The 11,361-nt window shown below is 34.3% G+C and overlaps 1 protein-coding gene across 4 annotated transcripts in view; it reads right to left on the reverse strand.

Annotated features, from left to right (window-relative positions):
• LOC110460094 (insulin-like growth factor 2 mRNA-binding protein 2) overlaps window positions 1-11,105 on the reverse strand; it is a 21,806-nt gene extending 10,701 nt beyond the window's left edge. The window contains exons 1-13 of one of the 4 annotated variants that reach the window (XM_021512810.1): window positions 10,424-10,733; window positions 9,204-9,258; window positions 8,552-8,649; window positions 7,680-7,734; window positions 7,234-7,282; window positions 6,287-6,414; window positions 5,542-5,628; window positions 5,037-5,082; window positions 4,537-4,631; window positions 3,774-3,890; window positions 2,708-2,725; window positions 1,992-2,127; window positions 1,002-1,112 (exon numbers count right to left, since the gene is read on the reverse strand). In XM_021512810.1, the coding sequence (XP_021368485.1) occupies window positions 1,002-1,112; window positions 1,992-2,127; window positions 2,708-2,725; window positions 3,774-3,890; window positions 4,537-4,631; window positions 5,037-5,082; window positions 5,542-5,628; window positions 6,287-6,414; window positions 7,234-7,282; window positions 7,680-7,734; window positions 8,552-8,649; window positions 9,204-9,258; window positions 10,424-10,595 (1,167 nt within the window). In that variant the 5' untranslated portion in view covers window positions 10,596-10,733. Of the gene's footprint in view, window positions 1-1,001; window positions 1,113-1,991; window positions 2,128-2,707; window positions 2,726-3,773; window positions 3,891-4,536; window positions 4,632-5,036; window positions 5,083-5,541; window positions 5,629-6,286; window positions 6,415-7,233; window positions 7,283-7,679; window positions 7,735-8,551; window positions 8,653-9,203; window positions 9,259-10,423 lie in introns of all 4 variants that reach the window. The other 3 variants (XM_021512809.1, XM_021512812.1, XM_021512811.1) reach the window with 3 other exon arrangements.
• Window positions 11,106-11,361: the final 256 nt, after the last annotated feature.

Raw genomic sequence — 11,361 nt, forward strand, 5'->3', positions numbered from 1 at the left:
AGCGACTCAAACGCTGAAAGGATTCCGACTTACCGCAAGCGGATTCACGCACTTCACTCGTCCAAGAATGATAACGACAACTTTTAGCGGTTTAACAACACGAAAATACGATACATTTTTTAACCAGATGGGATTTTACGGCTCGCTGGCGAAGTAAATAAAGTCTTTATTAATATATTTCTGAACAACATTCTCAAATATATATACACTTATCAAGTAATATGTGGTGGACCGGCGGTCTACCAGCTTTGGAGATTAAGTGGACCGTCCAAGATTTTGGTGGACCCGGTCCTCCGGTCTACCGTTAGTGTCGATCCCTGGATGCAGGCAACTTGATTAAGCGACGGGGTATAAGGTCAAAGGGTCAATGTAGATCAACAAAATCAAATATATTTGCAACAACTGGATGAAGTTTTATAGTTAAAAGCTTAATCTTGGGTCATTTTTCTTTCTTCTAAAATGATTGTGGAACAGCCATTTTTGCAGACAAGATCATGCTTTTTATGGTTATGACAGTTCTGTCAGGTGGCAAATGACAATCGGAAAACATTCATAATTCAAACCTGGCATTACATTACAGTTGGTTTCAAATTCAAAACAAACAAGTCATGTGTAATGGTTCTTTTTGTTGCTTTATTATAACAACATTTTTGGTTGGTAGGTTTGAATAAGGACTTCACAAAAGAAATGTAAATATTTGGGAAATGTCAAAACTATATCAAGCATTTTGTTTAGGAAACAGGACAAATAAACCTAGCTATTGGGTTTCAAGGTCAAAAGTAATATTTTAAAGGTCAATGAGGTTTTATTTCAATATTTATAACATCATAATTTTCTAATTGAAGGGGTGGGGTCAACCCTCAATTTTTTTCTACTATTCGGTAGATGGAGGCTAACCATGGCAGACAATAATCTTTTATATGTATGGGACATATATTTTATCATGAATTTTGTAATATTTCTATGGATGCAGCAGGAAATGCAATGCTGGGAATCCTTACCATGGGTGGAGGGTAGTGTCCAAAAGGTGGCCGTACTGCCTGATAATTGCTGAAGCCTGGCATCATTCCTGGAGCCATGGGTGGCATTCCACCAAACATGCTGATTTGACCCTGCAGGTACACAAAATCATATTGAAATTTTCCATCCTTATTTCAGATCAACACTTATTGTAGTTATTAAATTGCCTGTACATAGTTTTAAAAAAAAATCTCATTTAGAAACTGAGAGACCAGTTGTTCCGACAACATTGCCTCTACAGACAGAGAGGAAACCTTTCAAAAATTCATTGCAGTAGTACAAGCCCCCCAAAAACCATGAACTGAAAAAACATATTTAGCCCTATGGTATGCGATTCTCAGAAATTAATTTCACAGATCTGTTTTTCATAAAAATCAAAACAAGCCATTCAGATTGATGTCTCGCTTGTGCCCCGCTTTGATCATCAATGCACATGTCAAGTTTCAGAGAAACTAACTTGAATGCAAAAACTTAATGTTGGCGGAGATGCTGACAAAGTCGATAGACCATGAAAGGTGAGATACATCCAGCATTTGATGCATGGGTTGAGATATACTACCCAAGATGATATCTATGGTGCAAGTTTGGTTGGTCTAGCATTCATACTTTCAGTGAAACTAACTAAAACGCAAAAACCTAATGTTGACGATGCCGCTGCCGGTAAAGCAACAACTTTGTCTTGCTTCCGCTACTTAGTGGCTACGAAACAATAAATCACTTGAAAAATAGTTTTCCAATATACATACAATCAAACTTTTCCAAGTTGGAGATAAAGGAAGTGTAAAACTTCACATATTCAAAAGTAAATATTGAAATAAACACATTAAAAAAAATCTTCAGAGTAGGAAATACAAGACTGGTAAATTCACTGGGTTTTTTAAGTAGATTTTTTGTTCCAGATCTTTTTTCTATCAGAGACACATTTCTTTGGGCAAATGTTGGATTTATAATTGACTGTTGCATCTTTTTACCATATATCCATGTTGGTCTTGATCGAAGCACTTCCTCATTTTGTCAGACAACAGGCTCTCTGCCTGACTCGCGTTTTCAACTGACCCAGTGACAGTGACGACCCGGTCCACATACATGTTATTTGCATCGGCCACGCTACAAAGTGAAGTATGCCATATTGAAAAGCAACAAGATGTCACAAGGACAACAAACCTCACAAATATATCAGGATTTTTTTTAAATATATAAACATTTGTTGGGGATTTATTTCAGTCAATCTTTATCAAATGTTTTATTTGAAATTTTGAGTATGATCGCAAAGACAACAAAATTATTGATGTGCAGTATCAGACTGGGGCGGTAGTTGTAATGTCACCACAGTTTAACCGTTCCATTTATCCAATCATCATTTACTAAACATCAACAATTCATATACTGCCTCTTTATGAAATTTATAGCTGAAATCATATACCCAGTAACTTGAGCTTTAATAAAAAAAATCAGAAACAAATATTTGAATGTCAAAAAGAACATAATGACGCTATTTCATGAATAATACAGCATTCATTTATATGAAAATATGGCTACAAAATTAATGACTTTTTTTTTATCAGGGGTATTCAAACTCATTTCAAAATATCACTCATAACAGGGGATTTGAGAATTTTTAGTGTTTTTCAGAGGAACTGAGAAAAATCAAGAAACAAATGAGCAATTTCTTCACATCTAATCTTACCCCTGGCCACCTCCAGCACTGTAAGACAAAAATGTTTCTTTGTTACACTTCAATAATTCCACTTTTTTTCTCTCGAAACTAGCGAATTTTGTATGCATACATCACATTATAAGCAAGCAGAATTTCCATACATATTGAAATGAAAGCATTTGATTTAATAGTCACTAGTCTACCTTAATTGTTAGGAATGTAAATTTGAGATGATAATAATGTTAATTTGTTTCTTACTGTCGGGTTAAGTCAACAGAATTTGAATGGACAAAACCATTTCCATTATGGAGAGAGAAATTTAAGCGATAGTGAAATGAAAGCAGAAATATACTGGGTATATGTTTAAGCCACAGAATTACCAAGATACACAGGATCAAGACATGGAGGCAATAGGGAACAACGTCCACACACAAAACGTATAGATACATAGTAAAAAGTTGAAAAAGTTTATGTCAAGCACTAGAGAAATATCCATTATAACATTACAGATAAAAATCATCTCTACATTACATATTTGTACCAATAAACATACATTTATTGAAGAAATACAAGGTTTATCCTCGCAGTCACTTAAGTATCATAGATCAATATTCAACAAAATTTCTGGTGTCTTTTCAAAAAGAGATCCTGATTTTGTTTCCCCAATTTGAACATCCCTCTCAATTGTTTTCATATCTTTGTTCAAATTTGTGATGGGGAGTAATTTCTCTCGGTCTTAAAATATTATTGACTTATTACACAGATGGAAATTAATATTACCCCATTCAAGAAAAGCAAAGATTTCCCAAAATACACAGAAAATCAAAGCCAATGGCATGTATGATAGCCTGGATCAGACTGGGGCGGTAGTTTTATTCTCACAACAGTAATACTGTTCATTCAACCATCCAATCATTATTTTCTCCACCAGGCTCCATTTCCCAGATTGCCATCATAAAATCCACATAATTTCTCATCTTAATTTCTCCGATGGTCATTTTTAAAATTCATCAACTCTACCATTTCTGATAGCCATTAGATTAGCATTACTACTACAAGGATATTTGGTTATCCCTGTAATTATACATATACATACCTGGATACAACTATATGGGTGTTTGTCTTGTCCATGAAGTTTTTTATGACGTTGCCTTGTTTTCCAATGATACGCCCACATAAATGATTTGGACATAGAATTTTGAATGGGTAATCCCTGCAAAAACAGCAAAAATTCAATTACTTGACTGCTAAAGTGCAATAAAATTGAGTCTGCAAAATCCTAATATTAGCAGACATTGAAGTATTGTTTTCTAGGTAAAGAGGTATCTGTTTTTGCTAATTCCCTAGAGTTAATATAAACTTCATAGAATATGTCGAGTGTGAACACAACCCTATTCAAAAGTTGACTATCATGAGGATAATAGTATTGGTATCCCATAGAAATGTCTATAAGACAAATATTTTGAATGTTGTATAGTCAACCTTAATTCACTTAAGGATGGAAATGCCCCAGAGCTGTTGAATGATATTAAATTGAAAGAAGCCACTGAAAGAATATTGTCAAAGCTGAATTTCAGAGAAAAATATGGACTTCAAATTTAAAACAAGTCAGCAAATATGTTTAACATTACTACTTGATCTGATAAAAAGTTCCTGCATAACTATAGTTTATTTGTCCCATTTACCTTTCACCAACTCATAAATGGTTGAACTTTTGAAACAACCTCCCACAAGAGGTATTCTCTATTTCAACCATCGAACAGTTTTTGGTTATTGCCTCAACATTGGGGAGATAATTAGTTAATGGCAGGAAAATAGTGAACCTGCTAAAGCAGGAAAGATTGTGTCGCATAATTTACCCTTTGTTGTATTTCTGGGCTTCTGTTTGAACAATTGTCATCATTTCTTTACATGCTTCTGAACTGCTTTCAGGACTTCCCTTTATTGTGATAGGCTACAAAACACAAGCTAAGTCATAAGAAACAGTTTGAAACGGATCTGGGTGAAGTTCCAAATACTATTCATTAAGCATCTTCGGATATAAAACATGAAAATTCCCTGGATTTGTCTTTTTCAAGTGCGAGAAATTTGATATTCTAGATTATCCTTTACTCTTGTTCATTTTCTGTATTTCTTTTTTACACAGCTATCCAATCATCATTAACCAAGTACTGATCAGCAGTGGGTAGGGGTTGTTCACGAACAGCAACATTCCTTGTCCCACCTTTCAATTACTTTAGAAATAACCCAATGTGACGCAACACATAAATCATTTACACTTTAACATTTTCCTTGAACAATTCAGTCTTATGTTAAGAAATTATTTTTGTGGTAATCAATACATAATCGGTCCACTCACCGTTTCAGTTGATACTGCCTGACCATCCCTGCGATGGATATCCACTCTGAAATGACAAGACCATACAGAAATGACAGAACACTATGGAACATCCATTATCCAGCCACTGTTCTTCCATGCAAAAGAGGCAGTATTCATTGTTATGGTAGAGCTGGATTACTGGGGCAAATTTGTGAGGAAAATTGTCAATCTGTCCCATCAACACGGACCAAAGTTGGGGGAAACATATTAGTGTTGGCTAGACAATACTGCAAGACAGAAATCTTTTTCTATCAAAACCCATGTAAAGGAAAAGCATTCCTGATTTTAAGCAATGATCATATTCAAGAGATTTTTTAAGTCTTAAAATATAATTAAAGCATTCCTGATTAGAGGCAAATTTCAGAATAAAGCAATGATCATATTCAAGAGATTTTTTAAGTCTTAAAATCTAATTAAAGTATTTTTCCCTTTATTTGACTTTGGTTTGTGAGGTTATGTTGTGAATGGTTTTTGAGTTACCTACCTTGCTTTGGTTTGTGAGGTAATGTTGTGAATGGTCTGTCCCTGCTTACCAATGATGGCACCAATAAATTCACTGCCTACAAGTATACTGAAACAAAAAGTCAAACATCACAAATCTTAAATTTCCTTTCTGTAAAAATCCACTGTTATTCAAAATTGGAAATACCCTATATATAGGGATACATATTACTTTTCAGTCAGGACCAACATTTTTTTTCTTTCAAGGAACCGATATTTATTTTCTGGTGGGAAAAAAATTGATTGTATCACTTATCAATTGCTTGTATACTTTGATAGGCAAAATGTACTTAGTAATCAAAATTTTCTCAATTCTAAACCCTGCTAGTAATCCTTCCTTTTTTTTCTCTCAACATCTTGGCATTTTTCATATTCAGAAATAGGGTTATTATTTATAATCTGGATACTATATTCAAGAAAAGAGGTGTACAAGTCACTGGTTATCTGAATCTTTAGTAAAACACTGGTTTCCTTTTTTATGTCATTTCTGGGATCTCTTTCCAATTCCCACTCGAAATAGCTTCAACAACTATTTTCTCCAATACATTTGTTTTGATGGCATCCCCATAAGGAGCTCCTTAATTTTAAACAATCCCATTCACACTAAGCATAGCTCTAGTAAATCTGTTCATTGAATACACACTGCTAACATAGCTTAGGTTTGTAATGATTGCAGGGATGCTAAGTTAAATATGTCCTATGCCACATTTGATTGAGCATTTCAATACCGTAATGGCATCTCCACTTGACGGCCTGGGCCACCGCTGTTGGGGCCACCACCTCCTCCACCGCCACCTGAGTTAGACATATTTGGCTCACGTATTGATTTACGGGTTCTGTTACTGGCAAAGTCGGCCTGAAAAAAATAATCATTTTTTAAATATGTGAAGAATTTGTTTGACTTAAAAAATACCATATTTTGTTAAACACAGAAAAAGATGAGAAAGTTCACCATGTAAAATATACCAGTACAGGTTTGTCTGAACATTAAAGGAGTTCATTAATCTCATGACATAATTCACAACAAATTTTGCTAATTTCAGGCTATGCCTGAACAAATCTACTACCAAAACAGAGATTTATCAAAGCTTTTTTTTTTTACCTTTATTCCCCTTTTCCTATTCAACTTCGGAAATATTTTAATACACACCAGACATTTTTCATGCAATTATTGTTTGTGAAAGCCAATATAACACATTTCCATTGGCACCAAGATAAAAGTATCTCTTCTCATATCTTAATTTTTCCCCCATTATAATATTTTCATCAAAACAAAGCATTCAGTCAAGTTTTAGCCCATAATTCTGTACATGTAGATGAAAGAGTAGTAACTTCTAAACGCTGGATAAATCCCTGCAAGACTCCCAAAATAAATCACTTCAATAAATACCATAGCCATAATATGGTAGTGTTTCCTGCCTATTACTTCTAGGTAAGAAATCATCAAATAAATTGTATGGTCTACCACCATTGACTTAACATATAGGTGATAAAAATATTGTACTGGGGCCATATACTAAGAACAAGGTTTTGCTGGAATAGCCCTTTTCCTATTTATTACAGCAGCATTATGAAATATTCTAAATTATACATCAACCAGCTCTTCTAATGTGTCCTGTTATATTCTATGGTTATCACAATATTTGCAGAAATTTGAAATAGTTTAATCACTTACTTTTAATAATATTCCACTCCAATCATATCCATTGATGTGATTGTATGCTCTGCAGACAGACAAAATAGAGTCAACATTCAGCATCATCAATGTAGAGGTTTTTGTGAATTTTTTTTAATAAATGTGCCACCTGTAGTTTATAAGGAAATTTAACACAAAATGAAATGTATTCTACCTTTCAAAATTGTAAACAAGACCAATTGGTTGGTACAGCATCAATGTTTCCAGCCAGTCCTATCCTACTTTCAATAAAATTTAGGTCATCCATTACAATCAATAGCAATTCACAATCAATTTGGCAGAAAATACTTCTGAAACGGGTCAGTGAAATAATTGATGCAAAACTTAATTATTTCTTCGAGTAGCATTAACATCTTCAATTTCATTTCAAGAGAGGGCTTTGTAACGTGGAGCAAACACAATGACAACGAAATCTGTCTGCTCACGTTTGTGCTTCATCCGCATTGCTGTACTGTACATAGACCAGGCCTTCAGCTCCAGCTGCAAAGATAAATATACAAATTGATTAAAGTACATTGTAATCGTCTTTTTCCAATAAAAAGAATGTTAAATTCTTCAAAATTGTCCATGCCTAGTCTCAACAATGGAGTATTTGGATGACAAAAAATAATAATCACAAGCATTGCATATAAATTTGAGGCCAGTCACACAGAAAATCTAAACTTTGGACATGTCACAAAATCCTCTTACCCAACACAACCAGTTTTAGCACTAGCAAGTGCATTAGAATAGTATATAAAACATGCTTTTTGCATGTGTTTCTCCGTTTCACCAAATAAATATTTAACTTAACTGGCCGTCCTTTAGTGGAAAACATTTGAACAATTATGAAACAAACTGAAATTCATGAAAAACTACTTCATTCTTCGTTTTTCAAACAGGAAGTTGCATTTGCGCGACTTAAAAAGTTAAACCCGGACAAACCAGGACTTCAGGAATTAAAAGAGTAATAAAAGAAAAAAGAAAGATAAAACCATCCATCACTGCTATTAAATAGTAATTAATTTATTTATATTATAATAATTGCAAATAGGGAGAAAAAAATGTTCCATGAAAAATCTTGTTTTCTGTCTGTACATGTATAATATGCATTTTATATGGGGTAAGGAGAACATATTTTCGGACAAGTAGATTTCTAAGGTCTACTTGTTCGGGCAAGTGTTCTGAATATTTTTTTTACATCCCTGCATGAAAAAGAACTAGGCCAAGCATGTTTAGTCAAAAAATCTCGTTTCAAAATAATTTCACCCCACAATGTCTCATTTCAATGTTTTCATATTTCAGATCTGGTACAAACCTTGCTCAACCTTCTCCAAATTGGCGAAGCTTCCAAGAAAACTCTCTAACTCATCCCTGGATAGTTGTGGCAGGTTTTTGACTTGTAGCTTGTTGGACCTTCTGCGGGAAACCAAGGTGTGAATTAATCTTGCATATTTTGATTATTCAACAATGGTAAGAGATAGGGCTGCAATGATATATTGTGCAACGATATATCGCGATATTTTGAATATGGCAAGATGCACAATTTATTTGAAGGTCAGACACAATTCAGCAACAGGATTTTCAGGATTTTTTCTGAATTTAGTCTACTCAAATCTGTGATTGACAGCTCCAGCTTGGCATGCACTTTGAAAGATATGAATTGTTTGAAACTTTTCCAAGTCATACCCATTGGGGACCAAGACTATTTCCAGTTGTATATATTGTCATGTTAATATATTGTTGCAGCCCTACCAAGAGAGCTAAAAATGCCCTGCTTAAATTAATTCATATTGAAAAAGTTACTGACAATGTTAATTTTGTTTGTTTGTCATTGAAATAACCATACAAGTCTGCCAAAACTATTCAGTATTTTATGCATTAGTTCCAATTCACCCAGATCTCACTTTAAACTAAAAAGATGGCAATTAAAATAATTGAACATAGTAGTTTTATAGATATTTACACACCTTCGTCTGGACATTGATGGTTCCACCTGCATGTTGGAGCCCATTAAACTGTATCCTGAAGATATAAATGCAATTATTAATATGTTGTCATGTAGAGTCGTAAACTAATGCAAATTACTCGAAAAATTTATATCAATTATAAAACAACACATTTCAGAGTGATGGGAAAACAGTCTGAATTTCTAGTAGCCAAACTTATATTGTTTTAAATAGAAAACGAGTCCAATACAATCTGTTGATCGAGTGATAACGGTGCACATTAGCCGACTATATGTCCGCGGCACCTCTGTTCAGCTAATTTTTTTTATCTTTCTGGAAGACATTATTATTATGTTGATCACAAAAGACATCAAATAGATAAACAACTTAGTTTTAAGAAATTGTTTAAATATGCTTATTTTCTGCAAAGTTCAGAAATTTAATGATTCCAACCTTTGTCATTGCGATTACTGACCGAGGTTAACTGTCATTTTCACGCAATACAAGCATGACCCATTTACATGCATATTATTAATTATGCAAATATAATTATACACAGGAGTTTTGTTTTAAACAGTGTGTTAACATAATTCGTGCTAGTCATGTGCAAACTATCGTCGAAAAAATACACACGTGTCAGTAGCATTGTTTATTTCCTTTGACCCATATTCAAAACGAGGTAAGTTAATATTTCATTCATCTCGGACGAAAGCATGGTTTTCTTTCTCCCGTATCGAGTAACGCATCCACAATGGGCCCTCGATACGCGAAGAAATAAAGGAAATGCCACTCTCGAACACAAAATTGTGTTGTCAGTTTGTAATTAACATACAAATACACTGGATGCAAAGGAAAAAACGAGTCGTCTGAAACGTATTCCTTCGAAATCTTCGAGGTCAAACAAGCATCTTTTGTCGGTACATTCCACCAGTAATGCAGGGGCGTGATCATTGGACACCATTAACGCATGTAATCGGTTTTAACTCCTCGATAAAAACTATTGCATATTCAGTTCGGAGTTACAAAAAAACACTGCCCAAAATATCCCGTGTGTTGCACAATTAGTTGCATCATTATTTTGCTAGCAATAGCCAATGATACCGGTGTAGTTGATCCATTCACCGGCCATTTTGAATACGATAACCATGTGCTTTCACAACGGCACGTTGGTATTTTGTATGTTAGACAAGGAAGAAATGTATGTATTTCAACAACGAGCACATAAACGATAAAAGACAAACCGTTTAAACTTTCGATGGCCCTATCGACGTTTTCCTGGTCTGGACAGTCGACAAACGCGTATTTTCTCTTCACCAATATGTTGCCTGTCTGTACTCCTCGTTCTTCGAACAGGCCACGCAGCGTTCCTTCATCGACCTCCGGGTTCAAATTACCGACATACACCCTAAACATTATTGGCGGCTCTGAAAGACATAATAAACATTGCCTATACAAATGTCACTAGTAAGTTTTACTGTTCACGGTTCAAATTTTACGTAATTGTGATGTACTATATATCATGTAGAAAAAAAGAAGGGATGTACTGCGAGAGGATAGTGCGTAGTAATACCATTTTCGGAGAGTCCATTGTGTAAAGAGGTAAATTGAGATATAAGATACACCATAATGAACCCAAAATAATATTTTTAAGATGCATCGCGTGGTATATTATAACGCATTTGGTGAAGTACTTTCCTTTACTTCAATTAAATCCGAAATTGCACATTTGTCTTAAAGAAACAAAGCCAATGATGGTTTTTATTTGAATGACAAAAAAACTGTCTCCCCTATAATCAATCAATGGGCGACCAAAGTGTAAATTTATGAGCTGAAAGAACTCCACGTGGTAATGAAACTTGGGATATTTTGGCCTGTTTATAATGCATCCAGGCTATATTTCAGTTTAGTTTATTTATGCTTTTCTCGGCGACATCTATCTGTTTCACAAAATATGATACTTAAGCATATTTCTTTGTTTTGTACAGGGACGCTTTTCTGTTTTGAAGACGTTAAAAAAAAGGTACACACTCGACTGCATGCAATTTCCCGCCAAATGCATGTAACGCCTGACATGTCATATTTATGCGACTTCGTGCTTTTTCATAATATAATGTAGAATATTTACCTGATAGTATGGATCTTAATTAAAGATATAATGTTATATTACAATGATGAAACA

This window comes from Mizuhopecten yessoensis, unplaced genomic scaffold (genome assembly GCF_002113885.1).
Source record: "Mizuhopecten yessoensis strain PY_sf001 unplaced genomic scaffold, ASM211388v2 scaffold10317, whole genome shotgun sequence".
In the NCBI taxonomy this organism is placed as follows: Eukaryota; Metazoa; Mollusca; class Bivalvia; order Pectinida; family Pectinidae; genus Mizuhopecten; species Mizuhopecten yessoensis.